Below are 24,090 nucleotides of genomic sequence, written 5' to 3'. Positions count from 1 at the left end.
ACACAGATTATATCTTGTATCTTATATTTTCATTTGAAAGGAGTTTGGAAGTGACACTTTCTTTGTTTTCTGTATTGTTGAAAAAAAAAAGTCTTGGAGCAGATTGTTTTAACAGATGGTGGATGACGGGGCATGGATAGGCAGAGATTATATAATTACTGTTCAGGATTTTAACTTTTAATTTGATTATATTATTTTTTTTTCTATTTAAATGATTAAAGAATTCTATTAATAAGGAAATGAAAACAACAACAAAGTAAAAAAGAAAATCAACAACAACAACAATAATAATAATAATAATAATAATAATAATAATAATAATAATAATAATAATCATAAAAAAAAAATGAACCCTCCACTCCTTTCATTTTAAAAAGTTTAAAATAAATTAAAAAAAAGGAAGAAACCCATCTTGATGAAAAAATAATGGACAGCAAATATCATTGTGTTTAGACGAGTTTAAAAATGTTTTTTTTTTATATCATGATGTTGTTGTTTCTTTTTTTTCTTTTTTTTTTCAATTTTTTAAATTTACAGATGTTTTGTTTTGATTTTCTCGCTAAATTCATTTAGTTGCAGGTCTGTTCAGACATTTTTTTAAAACAAATTATTGTAGAAGCAAAAACAAAAACAACAAAAAAAAAAGTACAATATATTTTTGATGACTGATAACCAATGTTGATTCTTTATTCCATCAGTTAAATATGTTTAAGATTTTGTAAACATAAAAAGTGGGGACTTCTTTTTGCAGAAAAAAAATCCTAAAAAAAAAAAAATAAAAAAAATAAAAGAAAACGCCTGATAATTTCTAAAATCTCCATTTTTACATGTTTTTTTTTCATTTTTTTATATATATGTTTTTCAAAGAAGCTTTTCTGTTTGAAGCTGACAAGATCAATTAGCATTTTTATAATTTTTTTAATGTCATTCTTGTATGTCGATTTTTCTTCGACAAATTGAAATAATCCCTTTGAAAAAATTGAATGGATAGGGGGGGGGTTAAGCATATTTATATGCCAATATTTTCTTTTTTCGTCATTTCTTCCTCGACAAAAAAAAATAATAAACCATTAATTATTGTTTTATAGTAACAAGTCAGTCAACCTGGTTATATATATATATATATATATATATATATATATATATATATATATATATATATATATATATATATATATATTCGTTTTTGTGTTGATATATTTATTTTTTGATACCAAAATTGTATGTTAATCATGTTAATTTATTCGTTTTTGAATGCATTATTTTTTCCATTAAAAAAAAAAAAAGCAGGTATCAATTATATATCGTCTCTGCACAGTAAGTTCTCGATATTTTGAATTCTTTTTCAAGGGGGAGATAATCAAAATAGCAGGAACCTTCAGCAAAAAAAATTGCAAGGGGAGATAATCAGAATATCAGAGACTCCCAGCAAAAGATGTTGCATAGTAAAAGTTCTCCTTTCCTTACCATTTAAAAACAATAATGATAATAATAATGATAATAATAGTAAAAACATTTCTGTCTTTGAAAACTTGCAAAGTCGTAGTTAATGTTCCGAGACCAAGAAATCACGCAACAAGGAGGACTTTATTTCTTTTTTTCTTTTACAACACAAGTTCAATTTCCGTTGATTCCTAAAAATCATTGCTTAAAACTTTTATTTAAAAGAAACTCAATTTTCCGTCTTTTTTTTTTCTTCTTTTTTTTTGTGTTTTCGTTTGCTTTTAAGCCAGACACGTTCACGTCCTTGGGAAGAGAGCAGTGTTGTTAAACATACTGATAAAGGATTTTCCAAAAATGAAATATTTTTGATGACAAGATCTGGAGAGAGAATCACTCATGTCCTGATACTATACTTTTTGGTTCTGCAAATAGAAAATAAAATTACGAATTTAATAACCATGTGAAAAAAAAAAAAAAAAATAAAATAAATAAATAAAAAAAAAACAAGAAAAATAATCGTAAGTAGAACAACAAATATTTATATTTGTAATCAAAATATATATATATCTGCTATAGTGAAGTGAGTTTATCAGTAGGACGGACAACATAAATGTGAAGAAAAAAAATGGATGAAAACGATTCTATGAAGATCAGCAGTAATAAATTATTTATTAAGAAATTTACAACTGAAAAAAAAAAAATCAATTTTGAAAATGAAAATGTTTGCTGCGAGGCCTATGTCGGTAAGCAATTTCATTAAATTTTCTTTGTTTTTTGTCGACCGGTTAAATCTAGGAGCAGAAAAAAACATGCTTTCAAACGTTTCTTAGCTAAGGAGAGATGAATTTAGAGTACAAGAGTTACTTCCCTTTAAACCTAAAAATATTCAATTTCACTATATATATATATATATATATATATATATATATATATATTCAATATATAATATAATATAATATAACATATATATTTTTTTTTTCAATATATAATATAATATAATATAACATATATATATATATATATTTTCAATATATAATATAATATAATATAATATAACATATATATATATATATTTTTTTTTTCAATATATAATATAATATAATATATATATATATATATATATATATATATATATATATATATATATATATGTATATAATATTTAAAAGTATTATTAGGTGGTGCACATTCCCCTAACATTAGCATCATTAGAAACGAGAGATTTTTCTTTTTTGAAACTTCAGGCAATCCTATGATTTTTATTCAGGCAATTTTTTTATTGCTGCAAATATTTATAGCTTTATGTTGCCTGTTAGCAAGCGGCCACGCCTAGACCTCAAATATATCCTATGTGGTACAGTGGGGGAAGAGGTGGCTGGTTACTTTTTATACATCTAAAACCAAGCTCCTATCTTTACATCATCAACGCTCTGATCCCCATCTGGCATCAATTGAAATGGATGGCTCTCGTCTTGGGGAGGCTCCATGTTTTGACAAGCTTCTGGGTTTGACCTTTATTCCTGATCTGAAAAGGAATACGTACATCAAATCTGTTGCCAAGGTCACTGGGAAAATGGTGTGATCCTTCTACTGCTGCAGAAGATATCTCACTGCTGATGCAATTCTCTATCTATATAAAAGCCAAGTACGTCCAAGGATGGAGTACTGCTGCTACATCTGGGCAGGAGCTGCTAAAAACAGCCTATCCTGCCTTGACAGAGTACAAAATAGACTTCTTGGCTTAGTGGAGGATGCCCTTTTCTCTTCCCTGCAACCTCTCTCTCACAGAAGAGACGTTGCGAGTCTGCTTTTGTTTTATCGTTATTTCTATGGCAAGTGCTCGTCTGAGCTCCAATCTCTGGTCTCCCCCCTCGCCTATCTTTCACGATAAACACCCGTTAAGCTGAAACCACTGATAATAATTTTCCCCACTCTTTATCTGTGCCTAAATCAAAACGTACATTCCATGAACAAAGCTTCTTTCTTAGAAGTGCACGCCTGTGGAACTCTCTTCCGCTTGCTTGTTTCCCTCCTGACTACAACCTGGATGTCTTCAAGTCCAACATAAACAAATTCCTGATGAACCGCGCCCTTAAGTAAGACCCTTTATCAAATCTCCAATACTAACAATTACTACGATACTATCCCATTGATTACTGTACATGCAATAACCCTTATCCCTGAGTGGCTTCCAGGCCTTGATAAGTGTAATATATATATATATATATATATATATATATATATATATATATATATATATACATCTGTTTATGGGTAAATATGTTTATTCAATTATATTTCACCTTTTATTTATACCCATCCTTTAATTCATAAAGCTCAACATAACTACAGAGCATATACAAATAAATGACACAAGTGTATATTCCACATTTCAAGACGTTTATTTCTTTAAGTACATTGAAACGCACAATTCTTGACAGTATTTTTATTCTGCCCTTAACTCATCCGAATTCAAAGATGGCATAAAAAATTGAAAAATAATTGCAACTTCTCTTCCAACTTTCGGATTTTGTAATCATGCCCATATTCCTTTATTTTCTTGTAAAGTTGGTAAGTTCCTTTTTTTTTTTTCTTCTGGTGGGTTGAGGGCCGAATAAATTTAAAAATTTACATAATAATTAAATGAATTACTTTGCGAAACAGGTGCTGTCAAGAAACATGCATTTCAACATACTTAAAGAAATAAATGTTAAGATGGTCAACATCTTGAAATTTGGAGTATAGACTTTTGTCATTTATATACAAAGTGAGTCATGGGAAACAGATGTGTTTTATGGAAAACAAAACTCTCTCTCTCTCTCTCTCTCTCTCTCTCTCTCTCTCTCCCTATATATATATATATATATATATATAGTAAGTTATAAAATATATACAGCGATTAAGCTACACTGAACATTCCACACTTCATCCACTCTAGGACTCTTTAGGCTTAGTCCTAGAGTGAATGAAGCATGGAATATTCAGTGTAGCTTAATCACCATATATATTTTATAAATTACTAACTAGCTCTACCTATGTATTGAGCACTTTTGAAGTAAATACTTAAAGTTTTTACGCATACATTTATACTTACGTATATTAATTTTATGTGAGTAAATGAAGTAGTTATATATATATATAAATATATATATATATAAGCAGTTCCGCCCGGCTTTGCTCAGGCCCTATGTACTGTTCATAACTTTATGTGCATATGTATAAATTAAAATGTAAGAATATGTATGGTAATACCTTTCTATATAAAAGGCTTCCTTTACTACCATAGAGAAAATTTGGTAGAGACAGCAAACGTCAAATTTTTTTAAACTTTGACCCCAATTTTGACCCCTTAACATTTACTGAAACCAAATTATAAAGTTAGATCAATGTCCAAGTAACCTATATCTGAAATTTCAACTGTTTATACCCAAAATTGGCGTAGGAGTTTGGTAGAGTTCTCAAAGGTCAAATCGTTGAACTTTGACAGCAAAATTTCTGGCCGAAACCTGATTACAAAGATTTTCCCAAATTTCAATACCTTTTATGTCAAATTTCGAGTCTGTAGACCGAAAATTGACAGAGTTATTTAGTAGAGAAATGTACACACACACACACACACACACACACACACACACACACACACACACACACACACACACACACATTTTCACTTTTATATATATATATATATATATATATATATATATATATATATATATATATATATATATATTTCTGTAGAAATATATTTTCTTATAATATATACCAATCCTTATTTAAGAAGCTCAATGTAGTTCACTATATATATATATATATATATATATATATATATATATATACTATTAATTATAAAGAAATATATACTTTTATTATTTATTTTCAATAAATTATTTTTCCAAATTGCCAATAAAAATGAATTCACACCTTCAGAGCATATATATATATATATATATATATATATATATATATATATATATATATATATATATATTGGAAATAAACATACCAAAGCAAATACACATTTACATCATGCTCATGTTATATTATTGTTAGTATAATCCGTCTTACACATGTTTCATTGAACTATTCAGTGAAACATGTGTAAACCATATTATACTAATAAGAAAATAAAATGAGTGCGAGGTAAAGGATTCTTTGGTTTGATATGTTTACTTTCGGTATATATATATATATATATATATATATATATATATATATATATATATATATATATATATATATATATATATTTTGGCTGCAAGTCGTTATTTAGGCACATCTGATTGAACACGATGGAGTTATTCCTTTTTCCGATCTTTCGGGATATCTTTTCTATTTGCCGAGTGGTCTTTTTAATTTCGGCAGGCATATTATATAGAAGAGATTAAAAAAAAAAATTATAAATACATTAAGGCTCAAAGGAAAAGAAAACAACAATTGCTCCAGATGATGATCGGATGCACTGAGAAAAATATGGCCGACCAACAACTTCTGGGCGCCATTCTATATAATATGCCTGCTGAAATTAAAAAGACTGCTCGGCAAATAGAAAAGATACCCCGAAAGATCTAAAAAAGTAATAACTCTATTGTGTTCAATCAGACGTGTCATATATATATATATATATATATATATATATATATATATATATATATATATATATATATATTGAATGAATGACAAAAATTTATATTCCAATTTCATGATGTTGACCATCTTATAATTTATTCCTTTAATTCAGTTGGCACTCAATTCTTGACAGTATCTGTTTCATAGCGCAAAATCAATCACTTAATTATTACAGTGAATTTATTTTGCCCTTAACTCATCAGGAGAAATAGCAACAATCAATCCATCAGGAGGAAATAAAGTGCGTTTTGACATGATTACACCCATGACAGGATTCAAAATATCGTAATCGAAACATATTATAAGGTATTTACAGCTTCTCTTCTAATTTTCGGATTTTTAATCATGTCAAAACGCACTTTATTTCTTTTTGATGGATTGATTGTTGCTATTTCGTCTGATGAGTTAAGGGCAAAATAGATTCACTGATTGATATGATAATTAAGTGAATGATTTTGCGCTATGAAACAGATACTGTCAAGAATTGTGAGTGTCAACTGAATTAAAGGAATAAATTATAAGATGGTCGACATCATGAACTTTGGAATATAAATTTTTGTCATTCATTCAATATATATATATATATATATATATATATATATATATATATATATATATATGCGCATAGTAATTTATAAAATATATATGGCAATTAAGCTACACTGAATATTCCGTGTTTCATCCACTCTAGGACTGTTCAGGCGCTAGAGTGGATGAAACGCAGAATATTCAGTGTAGCTTAATCGCAATATATATTTTATAAATTACTAACTAGCTCTACCTACGTATTGAGCACTTTTGAAGTAAATACTTAAACTTTACGCATAAATCTATACTTTCGTATATTAATTTAATGTGAGTAAATTAAGTAGTTATATATATATATATATATTTAGACACGTCTGACTGAACATGATGGAGTTATTCCTTTTTTTTAGATCTTTCGGGATATCTTTTCTATATGCCATCAGCTTTGAAAAGAAATCTTTATCATCAACTGCAGACAATAGGTTTATTCTCATATAAAAATCAACAAAATAAAGTGTAATATTTTTTCTGCATCGTTTTGCTATCAATCTCCATGTTTGATTTGAGTGAATAATAAAGAAAGTTCGTTTCAGAATATGAGGTCCAGAAAAAAAAAAATTTTAACAAAAAGATTTAAAAATAACATAAGCACAGACACTTTAACAAAGATTCATTTTTTTTTTTCTTAACCCATTGTACTCTGAGCGCTGACAGAATGAACCAATTAATTAGTTTTAACACCGAGATCAACTGAAACTATGGTTAAAATTGAATAAAGTTTCTAAGTTAATAATTTAAATCAATAGATATGGCTTTAATTATTTTTTTTTTACTGCTTTGATCTCATTTGATCAATTATTTCAGATAAGCTTGAGGACTTGGACGATTCGACTTTGGCAGCTTTGATCTTAATTTCACGTTTGATCAGTTTAAATTTCATAATTTAAAATGAATTCTACCGAAATGAACTTGGAAATATGTAAAAATGGATTTAAAAAATTACGCAAAAAAGGTGAATTTTGTAACTGTTTTGTTGTCGATGTGACGTTGTCCCAGAAACAATGGTTTAAGTACTTACAATTTGTTTGCATGTTTCGTGCTTTGGAATATCACAGTGTTCAAAATAAAACACAGAAAAATCACTTTATTGATTGAATTGCCTTTTTTGGTTGATTGCTAAGAAATTACTGTAAATTTTTTTTTTTTTTTTGTAAATTTCTTTTTCAAGTGATCTCGTGATACTCCTTGGTATTAGATAACATCCAAACAACTAATAATATACTATATTAAATGATGTACAGACCAGGAGTAAGTCAGTTCTCTCTGTACTCATTACTTTGATCAATTAGTTTAAGATAATTTGAGGACGTAGATGATTCAATTTTGTCAGCTCTGATCCAAGTTTGATCAAATTAAATTTCATAATTACAGACGAGTTCAAACCGAAATGAACTTGGAAATTTGTCACCGGCAGAATGTGAAAAATTGGATTCCAAAAACGTATGGTGAATTTTTTAGCTGTTTTATTGTTGAATATGACGTTGTCTCAGAAACAATGGTTTAAGTACTCACGGTTTGTTTGGATGTTTCGTACTTAGTGAACTTGGAATATCGCAGCGTTCAAAATAAAACAGAAGAATCACTTTATTGATTGAATTGTTTTCTTTTTTTTTTTTGCTGATCAGTTGAGCTAAGAAATTACTGAAAAAATTTGTATTTTTTTTTTTTTGTAATTTTCTTTTTTCAAGTGATCTTGTGATACTCCTTGGTACCTGATAACATCCAAACAACTAATAATATAGAATATTAAATGATGTACAGACCAGGAGTAAGTCAGTTCTCTTTGTACTCATTCAGAACAGCTGAGCTCTGTATTATAAGCTGACGATGATTGATTAGCTGAGTGAACCATTGTGAACTTCTAACTGAAACAAAGAATGTAGTCTGAATAAACAGTTTCAAATGTCACTTCCTGCAATTATGCTATTGCTTTTTTTTTTATGGAAATTACTTCAGACAAGGCATGAAGCCTCTTGATGTAACAAGCTAAAGAAAGAAATAAGACTTCAAGGTAAAAAAAACTTGTCAACGGTAAGTGTTAAATGGAATAGATTCTGATCCAAAAAACAGCAATTCTTCCCTCTTTGTCAGAAACATTGCTCCTGGAATGTAAGAACTAAAGGACAAAATAAGGGAAGCGAGAGTTACACAGCTGCCGAAAGTAAACTGCAGATCTACTTTCTACTCTCCTTATATCCAACTGTGCTGTTAAGATTTTCTACACGATTGCTATGCAGGTTATTGGTCTATGGTTGCTTAAAATCGTTCCTTTCTTTGAGTCTTTTAGAATTAACGTAGTTGTTAGCGTCATCCAATCTATATACGTCTTTTTAGGTTTTGTGTTAGTCTTTCATGTATGATCGTGATTAATGGAAATACTTAATGGAAATGTTTAATGGAAATGTTTAATGGAAATACTTAATGGAAATACTTAATAAAAATACTCAATTATCCATGATTAAGGGATTCTGTCATACACTTTTTTTTGTAGTCACTCCATGCCATGGATATGTTCTTTTTTTTCTGTTTTTACCTCTTTTAAGATATTTCGATCAATGTATAACAGGTCACGTGTTCCTGTTTTCCTTTCCGACATTCTTTTATGTTCTTTTCAAAGTAGTCTACGAATATTCAGGAGGCGGTTGATCTGTTCTCTCAATTGTCTTTTGTTTTTAATGAAAATCGCTCCAGACAACGCATGAAACCACTTGATTTAAGAAGCTAAAAAAATATTACTTCAACGTCAAAAACTTGCTAACGCTAAGTGTTAGATGGAATACAATACTGACCCAAATCACAGCAATTCTTCCCTCTTTGTCAGAAACATTGCTCCTGGAATGTGAGGACTAAAGGACAAAATAAGGGAAGCAAGAATTATACAGCTGCCAAAAGTAAACCCAAGATACACTTTCTGCTCTTCTTGAGAGATGGATTATATGGAATTCTATATTTCTCACTCATTTTAATCTTAATTATTATTTCATCTTTTTTGATTATTCAATTCTTATTTAATTATTAGTTAACTAGCGGGACCTGTGGAAATTCCACAGAGGACTCATATGTAATATATTGATCTTGGCATTCTGTAGATGTTCAGTGTAAATGGTGACGCTCTGATATTATTGTAGCTTTTTTGTTAAATAAAAAAGTATTTATTTAAGCTAGCACGAACGCCCGGCAAAGCCCGGTCGTAAAGTACGCTTAAATATGATATCTTAATTCTTGCAGATTTCGTATATATGTATATATTATCATAGAATTAATGTTCTATCGATTTGTATATATTATAAAGTTGCGATTAAAAAAAATATATGTCCATATGACTTGGGTGCATTAGCTTGAATCGAAACTGAAATAAAAACTTATGAAAAAAAAAATAAAAAAAAATATATATATATATATATATATATATATATATATATATATATATATATATATATATATATATATATATATAACTTGAGTTCCTTCAGCCATAATCAAAGCCAAAACCAAAACTTATGAAGAATTCTTGATAAAATTATTTATAAAAAAATAGATTACTGGAGTGCTATCAGCTATAATCGAAACCAAAATCAAAACTTATGAAGAATTCTTGGGAAAATTATTTATGACAAGAAATGGAAGTACATAATAATTAGACGACCCGGATGTAAGCAGAAAATAATATACACACTATCGTATTAATATATAGATTATATTATCATCATCATCATCATCATCATCATCATTATTATTATTATTATTATTATTATTATTATTATTATTATCATCATATTATTTATTTCTTTATTTCGTTGTTGTTATTATTTTTTCGTTTTCTTTTTTACTCACCAGAAGTCCTCACAAAAACCATCATCAGAGAGTACTCACTGACAACATCCAGTGGTATTCCCTGGAGTCTGAATGACAACAAGTCTCCCCAGATTTCCAGTACTCTCTATCTCTTTTGATAATATTTGCAAATGAATCTGCATCATCGCAGCAGCCGTTTGCCATTGATTTCTTGCTGGCAATGACCATTGGTCTTCAATGGAATTTGGGTGGCAAAAAGTCTCCTCAAGATTCCAGTTCCCAATGGAGGTCTGCGCAGTGCTTTCTCTCCCTGGTCTTTCCAATCTTCCTTGACACTTCTCAACTATTTGGTGTGGTGCTCATCAATGCCAACACTACACTTTTATTCATTTATTTTATTATTATTATTATTATTATTATTATTATTATTATTAGCAGGGAGACCTGACATTGCCCGGGATTGAATGAGGACTAACGAATGTTTCACCCTCACATATTTCATTGCTATCAAAGTCGGTGAAATCACTCATTTTTTAATCCTCCCCACAGTTACTTAATCTACAATGCATTTTAATCTACATTGCACTGTAGAGAACCTACTGTTGATTTTATAAAATTATTTTATATCATGGATTGAATTAAAGTTTAAAATGCAAATATCAAGTATCATGGTTCAACTGTGCTTTAAACAAAAGCATTCATTTCAAACGCGGCCCTGTCATAGAAAAGAACCTACTGTTGATTTTATATGCCGGGCCTTTCTGCTTATGCGATAATAAAACTTCTCAAATGCACTTGTGATGTTAGACTGTATACGGCGTTAACTTTAGTCAAAATCGCCTGTTCCTTCTTTCATTGGATCTTTTCGATTATAGATACTTATCGATTCCAATACAAAACCTATCTCACTTGTGTGGAAATGAGTTCATTTTAAGTAGAAATTATTATTAATAATAATTAATTGTAGATGATTTGCATCTTTTATGAAATTTTTTATTATTTCTTTTTTTATTTTCTGCTTTATACTATTATATCTAATATTTTATATTTTCATCAAATTTTCTTTCAATATATATATTTTTTTTTAAATCGGCCCAGCTGTTTAGGAGTCCATAGGAAACGAATTTTCACACACACACACACACACACACACACACACACACACACACACACACACACACACACACACACACACACACACAGAGTTCCTTTTAAGTAGAGATTATTATTATATTATTATTAATTTTATTTTATTGTAGATGACTTGCGTCTTTTATGAAATGTTTTATTATTTCTTTTTATTTTCTGCTTTAAACTATTATATCCTATATTTTTTTATATTTCCATCAAATTTTCTTTCAATAGTTTTCTTTTTAAATTACTTTATTTTTCTTTTAAATAATCTCTAACGGCAATTTGTCATCGTTTTTTCTACTTTGTATTCGGTACTTGAAATGTAGACAAATTATAAAAATCATTATAACCCTTTGTTTAAATAATATATCTACTTGAATAATATATCTACAAGAATTTCTCTCAATAAATTATTTTACTTTTTTTTTATATCTTCAGTTAGGTGTTAATATTATGCTTAAAATCAGGGATTCCCAAATGGGGTCCATACCGTCCACCAGGGTGGGGGAGGGGGCGTTACAAAACTTCAGGTGGGCGATAGACAAACTTATTGTATAGGGAGCCCATGAGATCCTTTAGGGGGGACGGGGAAAGACTGAGAGCTTCTAGTAACATTACTAGTTGCTTCTCAACCAATTTTCTTTGGGATTCACAATTCATGTGGAAATTAATTACATCATACTTATTTTTAATTGGAAAAATTAATTAAAGAATCACATTCCGTAATGTTGACAAAGCTGGTGCACTTTAGGTCAAGAGGCCAGTATCGTCAGACTGTCTAATCTAGTAACACCAGTAACTACACTGACACACATATATATATAACGAAAGTTATTATTTACCACCATGTTTTTTTTTTTTTTATTAAAGAATATTGGTTACAAAAGAGATATGGCTTAACCATTTTTAATAGGTAAAAAAAAAATGTTTTTAATGGTATACATAGATTTAGGGATTCCATTAAAAAGAATTTCCTTTTTAATGCGATGCATAACTTTAGACATAACTTTAGGAATCTCATTAAAAAGAGAATTAGATGAGGATTATAGTCTGCAATGAATAAATGAATAAATAATACTCATCTCAATAAGCATTCCAATTAATTAAATATATATAAATGTCGTATATAAAAAAAAAAATGAGTTGAAGTTATTTTCTATACTTTGTCTACTTTGCGACTGAGGCTACAACGTGTTGCTTTCTAGACAACGTTACAGTTCTTGGAAAGAAACTTTGCTGAACATGGAAGTTCCGTTTAGCTTCAGGAACACAGTGGGAGAAAGAAAACTTATTTAAAGTTTTTGCAGACAGACGAGTGCTTATGCTTCTAAATTTTTGAGATGAGGATTGATAATTTGTATTATTTGGAATTTTTTTACTTAGTACTTTATCCGTTACGCCACAGTATAACCGATAATTAAGGCTAGGACAACAGCATATTCTTTTCATTGTTTTTACTCTCGAGTGTGTATCCCTTAATATCTTACATGCTTACATATAGAGTGATGTGGTTCTCGATTGATTAACGGTGTCTAACTGTATCGGATATATACTATATACTCGAGAGTCAAAACAATGATAAGAATATGCTGTTGTCATAGCCCTACTGATAAAGTACTAAGTAAAATTCAGTTCCTCTTCTGGAGGTTGAAGGCTTAATTCTCAGTGCCGGTGATACTAAGAACACAATTCAAATAGATTAGGAAGTCTTCTCGCTCATGCGATAAAACAGAGACAAACTCACAACATCTCTTCTGTGAGAAAGAGGTTGCAGGGAAGAGAAAAGGACATCTCCTATGAGGCTACGAAGTCTATTTTGAACTCTATCAAGGTAGGATGAGTCCTTTTTAGCAGCTCCTGCCCAAATGTGGCAACAGTACTCCATCCTTGCTTGACGGAGTAAGAGCATGCTATCTCCTCCTGTGAAGCAAATAAAGGGTTCTGTTCGAAGTTCTGTGCGAATTCCCAAGTCTGACAGAAAGATTTCTAAGTTTGACAAGATATAACTGAAGAAGGAGGTTGCATCGGTCGAAACGTTGTGAGAATAACACAAGATGGGAAGAGTAGTCCGAATAATCTAAAGAATACAGACGAGTTCTTGCTGTAAATATTTTTACAGGGGTGCCATTTTCAGTTAGTTGGGTTAACAGAAGGAATCTGTTTATACAGGGTGTCCCAAAATGATCTGACACATTAACAAAAATAAAAAATAATTAATAAAATAAAATAAAAAATAAAAAAATAAATAATACTCAAATAAAGAAAAATATATTTGTACTTTTTAAAATGTACGTAGAATGCCATTTTATTTCACACAGATTTAAATATTAAATCGGCCAAATGTTTCCCATCATTGTTGACACACGATTGTAGACACCACGAAAGTTTTCAATAACTTAATGGATCATTTCGAATGGAATAGCAGCATTTTCAGAACGAATAGCTCATTTTGAATTCTTCAAGAGATCAAGGGCGGTGGCTGGATACTTTTGACTTCAAATATTCCCACAAGAAAAAACTGCAGGGGTTTAGAGCAGGCGATCTTGCGGGCCAACCAATATCACCACAACAGTCCAATTCATAAGGCTGTTCTAAAATTTAAAAAGATTGCATGAATACACATATAAATGAATAATTAACCCGTCTGACATCAATTGAAATGGATGGCTCTCGTCTTAGGGAGGCCTCATGTTTTGACAAGCTTCTGGGCTTGACCTTTACTCCTGATCTTAAATGGAACACATACATTAAATCTGTTGCCAAGGCCGCTGGAAAAATGGTAGGATCCTTCTATTGATCCAGTAGATATCTCACTGCTGATGCAATTCTCTATCTATATAAGAGCCAGATACGTCCAAGGATGGAGTACTGTCGCTACAAATGGGCAGGAGCTGCCAGAAAGGACTTATCCATCCTTGATAGAGTTCAAAATAGACTTCGTAGCCTCGTAGGGGATGTCCTTTTCTCTTCCCTGCAACCTCTGTCTCACAGAAGAGATGTTGCGAGTTTGTCTCTGCTTTATTGTTATTTTCATCGTAGGTGCTTGACTGAGCTCCAATCTATGGTCCCCCTCGCCAAACTTTCACAAGAAACACCCGTCTAGCAGAAAGCACTATCAATAATTCCCCCCACTCTTTATCTGTGCCAAACCTAAACGTAGATTCCATGAACAAAGCTTCTTTCTTAGAACTGCACGCCTATGGAATTGTCTTCCGTTTTCCTGCTTTCCAGCTGACTACAATATGGTTGTCTTCAAGTCTAATGTAAACAACTTTTTGATGAGCCGTTCCATATAAGTTTAAAAATTTACCTAATTTCCATTACTAATGATTACTATATTGTCCAATTTCTACTGTACACTCTTTAACCCTTATCCTCGAGTGGCCTCTGGGCCTTGATAAGTGGTGATGCCTATGTAAAAAAAATAAAAATAAAAATGAAAAGGTATTCTACGTACATTTACAAAATAAAAAAAAAAATTTTTTTCTTTATTTAATTGTTATTTAATTTAATTTAATTTTTTTTTACCTACAAATTTGTCAGATCATTTGGGGATACCTCGTACAAATATTTTAAGGATTTTTATAAGATATACAATATTGTTATTGATTGAACTTCAATTCTGAATTCAAAAGTTAGGTGGATGAAAATCTTAAACAAGGGGAGACAACTCTTTTTGAATACTTCTTTTTTTTTTTTTTAAATATTTTATTTTATAGAATATTCTAGATAGAAAATATAAAATGAGATCATTTATTACTGTTATTCGTCTGCATGACAGCTACATTGCATTTGTTATTCTTGTTCTATTTTTAAGGCATACTTTTGGTTTGTTTTCTTATTGAAAAAGAGAGGTTTTTCTCTCCAAATTATCAAAGACATTACATCATATTTAACAGCAATTCCAAATGTACTCATTTACAGGGTGGTCAAAAAGTCAGAAAAACGATATTAGCAATACATGTATATTTAAGTACTATACATTGAAATATAAAATGAAACAAACATGAAATATGTTTATTTTGTTAATTGTCGTCCATTTCTCTCTATCAATCGCTGGAAGCGATTAACCACTGATTGTGTAACACATGTAATCATGTCAGCTGATATCCGCGCAATCTCCTCTTCAATAAATAACTTTAAAGACGCTATTGTATCAGGCTTCTTGCCATAAACGCTATCCTTTACATAGCCCCAAAGCCAGAAATCAGGAGGGGTAGTTTAATATTACACTCAAATATTTAAACAAATAATATTAAACGAATAGAGATTATAATGGATCATATTGTTTTTTCTACCTTTAACATGTTACCTGACTTTTTGACCACCCTGTATATGCGAAATATATTTTGAAAAATATAAGAAGATTTGTAATTTAAATACTGCCTTTGGTTATCTATTTTTGTTCATATGTCATGTCACTTCACCATCCTGGTATACTACATGGCTATCAGCCTTCTTAAATATTCACATATTTATTACTTTTTTTCATGCTTTATTAATGTTTAAGGAATCATCGTGAATTGACTTGGCTTTTGTGGAAACGTCTTGAGCCCTATTCCCCTCCCCTCTAAATATAACATCTTATTTTTTTGCCCCCATAAATGATGATTGTTTGATAAGAATATGAAATATTAAAGTTTTTTCCGTAATCCATGGATTTTCAACAAATGGCTCATCTCATTGGCGGAAATGTTTTTAGCAAAATAAATAAATACGTAGTTATATATATATATTTTTTTATTTATTTCATTAGCACATAAACTGAAAATTAAATCCAAAATAACAATGTATGGCACTCGTCTGCTTTCAATAAAATCACCCAATTATCTCCCTTTCGTGCTTTCATTCTCTCTGTTTCACTTGTTACTTCTCTTTTCGCAAGAGTGGTGAATTGATAGCAACAGTAGTTGCTGAAGCGATGTGGTTGCTATGGAAACCAGTCATAGAAAATGTCGCTCACCTTCTTACATCTTTTTTTTACAATTTTGAACATCAGTAAATTCATCATAACTTTTGTTTTACTGAACAAAAATTGAAATTTTTTTTCACAAGTTTTGGAGAAAAAAAAAAGTACTCAATATCAGTCAAAAAACGCCATTCCAACAATAAAATTTGGAGGAGGATCCATTATGATCTGGGGTTGTTTTAGTGCAGGCGGTGTAGGAAAAGTGGAAAAGGAAGTGGGAAAGGAAAAATGAACGGAGCATTTTATAGGAGTATCTTGGAGAAAAACTTTAAGGAAAGTGTGAAGTTCCTATTTACAATGTCTCCCCACGGGACAGAGTTAGACACCAGGGTCTTTTTTTAATGTGGAGAAAAGGAACAAAAATAAAAATTATCTCAGTCGTGAAGGATATCTCCTCCACCGACAGAAAACAAGAAATTGAAGTGCAGAACAGATACTACACTTTGAGGTATTTATTTGCTCCCCCACTGAGCAAATTAGGCACAAGGCCGATTTTTGAAGTGAAGAGTGAAGGAGAAATGGGAACCAACTCCCCGGGGAGTAGGGGAGCTGGATAGTGACAATTGGTATGAAGGGTTGCCCCTACATTGACCAAGGTCTTATATGTGGGGTTTCCCCCACATATGGTCTTTGCTTGCAGTATCTGCCGGAACAGATACTACACTTTGATTTTGACCTGAAGGCCTAGATCTTTCAACAAGATAAGGATCCATAACACACTTTGAATCTCACACAAAATTGGTTTCATTCAAATAAAGGGAATGTATTAAAGTAGCCTAGTCAATCTCCTGATCTCAACCCTATAGAGAATGTATGGGGAGAATTGAAATTATGGGTCCATAGAAGAGAATCTTCAAATCTGTGAGAATCAGAGAGAATTTGTGTGGAAGAATGGAATAAAAAAACACAAGACACATGTAAGAAGTTCGTAGGAGATTACTCAAAACGTCTGCATGCTGTAATCAACAATAATGGTTATGCTATAAAATACTAGATATTATTTTGTAAATGTGTTGTAAACTTTTGCGGTGCTAATTATTGAGCTTTCTTTTCGCGTTGTGTTAAATTGTTTGTTTTTGTTTTTCCCACTGTTCGTATCTTAGTTTCTATGTTTATAAAAAGTTTCATTACCATTTGCAAACTAGAAATACAAAAACTGACAGTTTCAAATGCATATTGTAAACTTTTGTGGGGCACTGTATATAAAAATATGTATAAAATAAAAAATAAAATGATATATACATTTTTTAACATCATCCTATATGTATTGTTCAGATATATACATTTTTAGGTATGTTATACACTACTCGTTTCTATTAATCTACTTTGGTTAAATTGGTATGATTTAAAAGCATCAGAATGTCGAGTAAATGCTTTATTTAACTGTTCAAATATTTTGCTTTTTTTTTTACACCACCTTGTTTTATATATATATCTTCTATAATATAAAGCTGAACGTCTGTGTGTGTGTCTGGTCACGAATAGGCTCCTATATGGTTGACTATTTTAAAAAAACAGATTACATATAATGATAGAAGGTGTATCGAGACACAGGAATGGATATGTTTGATCTGGCATAATGATGATTCATTAAAATTGTGGGGTCTGCGTACGTGCCTGGTCCACAAAGTATGGAAATAAAAAAATCAAAAATCAAAAAAAAACGTTTACAAGTGTTTCTTATATAGATGTACATAATAATACTTTGATAAGTATGTTTTAACTTAAATAGAGTTCGCGCCTGGCCTCCATAGAATGGAAATAGGCACAAACTTTAATAAAGACTTTTCATATCTATCTGCGTAAGTATACTTTGATAATTATGTTTCAGTTTGAAGAAATATGGTATAATAAAATTATGGGGTGTTCGTTCGCACCTGACCTTCATAGAATGGAAATATGTCACAAAGTTTAATAAAGTTTTTTAATATAGATTCACAGAATATTGTGATAAGTGTTTCAATGTGAACAGGTATGGTACAATAAATTATGACGTTTATCCATTTTATTTTTACTTTCATCATATTTTGCTTTGGTTTTGATACCCCCAAATTCGCAGCTATCTCTTTACAACCCTTCCTTTTCATAACCTATCATACTTTCATAAATCAGAGTCCATTTTCTGTAGGCTGTTTTTGAACCCAATCAACGACGGGTACTTTTGCTAGTATATATATATATATGTATATATATATATATATAATGATTACTTCATTTAATCAATCACATAAATTAATATATGAAGATATAATTTTATGTGTAAATTTTTCAGTATTTACTTTAACAGTGCTCAATACATAGGTAGAGCTAGGTAGTAAGTTATGAAAATATATATGGCAATTAAGCTACACAGAATGTTCCGCGTTTCATTCTCGTGAGAATTCCTCAGCTTATGCTCAGGCATAAGCCTGACGAATTCTCACGAGAATAAAATGCGGAATATTCTGTGTAGCTTAATTATCATATACATTTTCATTACTATATATATATAATATATATATATCAAATCATATTATATATATATATATATATATATATATATATATATATATATATATATATATATATATATATAATTGTAAAACTGTAGACCGCCTGGGCGTCCTTGCTTGCTTGAATCTTGTCTTAGATGATTGGTCAATTCTATTTTTTAAAAAAGGCGAATTTATACATATATACACACGTGTGTGTGTGTGCGTGTGTGCGTGTGTGCGTGTGTGAAAATTTTAAAATTTATTGTTTCATAAGAATATGAAATATTAAAGTTTTTTCCGTAATCCATGGATTTTCAACGAATGGCTCATCTCATTGGAGGAAATGTTTTTAGCAAAATAAATAAATACGTAGTTATATATATATATTTTTTATTTATTTTAAAATTAAATCCAAAATAATTATATGAAAAGGATATTCCATGGTTGAATGAATGAAGATACAGAAACATCCAAAGCAATGAATACTGGTATATTCCAGGCTGAATTTTTTTTTTTTTTGAATGTATATTCCAGGCTGAATTTTTTTTTTTTTTTGAATGTATATTCCAGGCTGATTTTTTTTTTTTTTTTTGAATGTATATTCCAGGCTGAATTTTTTTTTATTTTGAATGTATATTCCAGGCTGAATTTTTTTTTTTTTGAATGTATATTCCAGGCTGAATTTTTTTTTTTATTATTTTGAATGTATATTCCAGGCTGAATTTTTTATTTTTATTTTGAATGTATATTCCAGGCTGAAATGTGAATTCTTTGAAGATTACTTCATATGCATAATTTTGAATAGGCAAAAAATAATTAAAGATAAGTAAAATATATAGGAGTAATTTTTTAAAAAAATATTACCTACATATACACTACCCTTCCGATTTACCCTTATATATTGTACCTACGTTTAATTATTTTTACCATATTATCCTATTTCTTCATTCTCATTTTATATCTAAATGTTATTATATCAGTTTTTTTACATTTGCATTTTGTATAATTTTGGTCCTTCTCCTCTTCTGATGAGAAGCATTTAGCTTCGAAATGCCATGGCATAAAGAGATTTTTTTCCTAATTTCCCCCTTAATTATTCCTCATTGTTCTGATGATATCATACAGTTATATATAACTTTTATTCCTTATCTTCATTTATATATGTATAAATTTATATATATATATATATATATATATATATATATATATATATATATATATATATATATATATATATATATATATAATGGGTTAAGAAATTCCAACGAAAGAAAGATGTATATTTAAATAAGGGAGTAGTCACCAACAATGTGTATTTTTTAACATTATTTTATTATTCCGTGTCTTGGTTTTTCATTGAGAATTCTGTTTGGATCATTGTAATAATGTTTTTAAGTCATTGAAATCGTTTTTACGCGCGTTTCAGACGTTCTGTGATACGTCCTCGTCAGAAATTATTTAAAAAAAAAAAAAACGTATCACAGGACGTCTGAAACGCGCGTAAAAACGATTTCAATGACTTAAAAACATTATTACAATGATCCAAACATAATTCTCAATGAAAAACCAAGACACGGAATAATAAAATTATGTTAAAAAATAATGTTAAAAAATACACATTGTTGGTGACTACTCCCTTATTTAAATATATATATATATATATATATATATATATATATATATATATATATATATATATATATATATATATATATATATATATATATAATTCCAGCTAAATATTTTCCAGGGGTCAAATAACCAATGAAGTTTTAATGCAGTTAATACAAAAGTGCTCAATAAGTAGGGCAAGATATATTTATTATTAGTTTTACATAGGCATTTATATGTCGCTACACATTCATGAGCATGTTTCGGTCAGCCAGTTACAAGTAACTAGAGACCTCTTCAAGCGATATTGCTTTATACAAAAGATTAGTCCAGACAGATTTTTTATAAGCAATATCGCCTGAAGAGGTCTCTAGTTACTTGTAACTGGCTGACCGAAACATGCTCATGAATGTGTAGCGACATATAAATGCCTATGTAAAACAAATAAAAAGTATATATATATATATATATATATATATATATATATATATAGTGAATAAATGACAAAAATCTATATTCCTAAATTCATGATGTTGACCATCTTATAATTTATTCCTTCCTTTAATTCAGTTGACATTTACAATTCTTGACAGTATCTGTTTCCTAGCGTAAAAATCAATCACTTAATTATTATATCATTCAGTGAATCTATCTTGTCCTTAACTCATCAGATTGACGGATTGATTGTTGCTATTTCTTCTGATGAGTTAAGGGCAAATTATATTCACTGATAGATATAATAATTAGTGATTGATTTAACGTTACGAAACAGATACTGTCAAGAAATGTAAATGTCAACTGAATTAAAGGAATAAAGTATAAGATGGTCAACATCATAAATTTTGGAATATAGTTTTTGTCACTTATTCACTATATTGCTCTGTAATTACATTGAGCTTCTTAAATAAGGATTGGTATATATTATAAGAAAATATATTTCTACAGAAAAAATATATGTATATATATATATGTATATATATATATATATATATATATATATATATATATATATATATATATATATATATATATATATATATATAAAAATGTGACAGATTATATAAATATTTCCACAGTCAAGCAATGTCGCAGCTCACAAGAGACATAGCTTTGGACTTTCGGTTTGTTGGCTGTTATGGCTCTTGTGAGCTGCGACGTTTGATTGTGGAAATAATTATATATATATATATATATATATATATATATATATATATATATATATAAGAGAAAGAGAGAGAGAGAGAGAGAGAGAGAGAGAATCTTTAATATATATTTTTCATAATATAGATAATTTCTGTGTAAAGTCACTGCCCAGTAAGATTGTAAACTAAACAAAATAACAATAAAAGAAAAAAAGAAAAAGAAAGAACAAAAAAAAAACAAAAAAAAACTCACAAATATCTGAATCCCTGAAATAGACCAACAAATAAATATTAATAAAAATAATGTTTGATTTTTTTTTTTCTCTAAAAATGGATTTAATCCTATTTTTGTGGGAATAAAAGTCTATGAGGAAATTTCCCACCGCTGGCCCCGTGATAAATGCGTGTGCGTTGGGCGCAGAGCGAAATGAGCTTAGGGCTAGTGATAACTCAAATACTCACTTCAGCCATTTGTACTGTCGGTTGGTCAGTAGTTTGAGGGGAGCAGTCAATCACTGACGTTTGGATTTTGTCAGGAGGAGGAGGTTCTGTCTCCTGATTGGAGGAATTTATGTCTGTTGTGACAGCTTCATTAGCTTTCCTCGAAGAAGCTGAGGACTGACAAGTTCCTGAGGGGCTCATGGTCGGTTTGGAAGGAGAGGGAAAGGTGGGTTTGTTATAAACGGGAAGATCATCGCCAACTGAAACACGAGGCAAAACAAATTATAAGAAATAAGGATGCAGACATAAAAATAAAAAAAACGAAATAAATAACGAAAAACATGCAATTTAGTTTTAAATGAAAAAAAAAAAAAATAAATGAAAACTAAAGAAAAACAAAAGAATTCAATAACCTGATTATATAATTATTACCTGATTAGAAAAAGAAAAAAAAAAAAACACCAAAAAAAAATAACGCGTGTTTGTTTCTATTGGTGAAATTTTAATGCAAGACATTACAGGTGAAAACATTATTACCTACTTACATGTCAGGGTAAAATTAGAATAAATTAAAAAAATTCCAAAAAATGATTCAGTAGAAAAATAGGTGCAAGTCTATAAATGGTCCAAAAATTATGAAAAATGATCCAGTAGAAAATGTGCTAGATGTATTCTTGACAAAAAAATCATCCACAATTACGTTTGATTTAAATTTAATTGGATAAAATTAAATAAACTTAATTTAATCCAATTTAAATCAAGGGAGATAAGTCAGTTGATCATACTAAATTGGTCGCTCAACTGTTCTACGTTAAAATATACAATAAAACTTGATAATTCTATAAATTTTATTTTTACTTGTAATTATTTTTCGGTGCAAGTCTATAAATGGTCCACAAGCAATCTTTGTTACTATAAAAATCTGAAAAAAATCTTTATAATGTACGTACTTGTCACTGCATGAAAAAGTCATATTCTAAAAATCACGTAAATTGATCAAGTAGTTTTTTTTTTTTATTTAACAAAACTAAATAATATCAGACGTTTAATCGAAGATTTGCTGCACGCCATCTTGTTTGAGAGATAACGGCACTAACGACCCCTGGCGGAAATAAGGTGGAAGTATGGGTCAACAATGGCAGACCATTGACTATTTTTAGTTTTTTGTTTTTTTTCTTAAATGTCGAAAACACTTTTTTATAATACAAATATAAAATAAATTAACATAATGAAACATTTTTGGAATTAAAAAAAATACAAAATGAGAAATTAACATAACGAGAATGTCTAAAACGTTTTTTTTTTTTTCAAATATACTTTATTAAGCGATCATTGAACCATCGACTAGTTTAAGTTTTTTTTTTTCTTAAATGTCGAAAACACTTTTTTATAATACAAAAAATAAAATAAATTAACATAGTGAAACATTTTTGGAATTAAAGTCTGTTTTCAGACGAAAAAATAAAAAAAAAAACTAGTGTTTTCTACAGAAAAGAAGTCAATTTATTTATTAAATAAGTTAATTTATTAAGAAAAAAAAAAAAAAAAACTAAAAATAGTCAATGGTCTGCCGTTGTTGACCTTATCTAGCAATAACATACTGAATTTTCAAGAGTCTATGACAATTTTAAATGCCTGTACAAAAAAAGTCTGGAAACTTATTGAAGGCATCTCATACTTCTGCTTCACCAGAATTAAAATGCAATTTTCTCCTGTTCTTATTAAGGCGGTGGTCAGACACCGTTAGAACATCTGACCACCGCCTCAATAACATCATGAGAAAATGATATTTCTAAATATAGAAAAAAAAAAAGAAAAGAACAAATTTTCTCTGATGATAATTTTTTTACTATCCAAAATTAAA

General features: G+C 29.5%; 1 protein-coding gene across 27 annotated transcripts in view; it reads right to left on the bottom strand.

Annotated features, from left to right (window-relative positions):
* Positions 1-1,568: 1,568 nt before the first annotated feature.
* Positions 1,569-24,090, bottom strand: part of LOC145248863 (roundabout homolog 2-like) — an 837,477-nt gene continuing 814,955 nt past the window's right edge. For 13 of the 27 annotated variants that reach the window (XM_080110589.1, XM_080110588.1, XM_080110609.1 and 10 more), the window contains 3 exons: positions 22,248-22,486; positions 8,424-8,525; positions 1,686-1,865 (listed from right to left, as the gene is read on the bottom strand). In XM_080110589.1, the coding sequence (XP_079966715.1) occupies positions 8,496-8,525; positions 22,248-22,486 (269 nt within the window). In that variant the 3' untranslated portion in view covers positions 1,686-1,865; positions 8,424-8,495. Of the gene's footprint in view, positions 1,866-8,423; positions 8,526-22,247; positions 22,487-24,090 lie in introns of all 27 variants that reach the window. The other 14 variants (XM_080110593.1, XM_080110602.1, XM_080110600.1 and 11 more) reach the window with 7 other exon arrangements.

This window comes from Euprymna scolopes, chromosome 27 (assembly GCF_053919585.1).
Source record: "Euprymna scolopes isolate OS-2025 chromosome 27, ASM5391958v1, whole genome shotgun sequence".
Taxonomy (NCBI): domain Eukaryota; kingdom Metazoa; phylum Mollusca; class Cephalopoda; order Sepiida; family Sepiolidae; genus Euprymna; species Euprymna scolopes.
The sequence above is the reverse complement of the archived record's forward strand: the minus strand, read 5'-3'. Positions and strand labels throughout refer to the sequence as shown.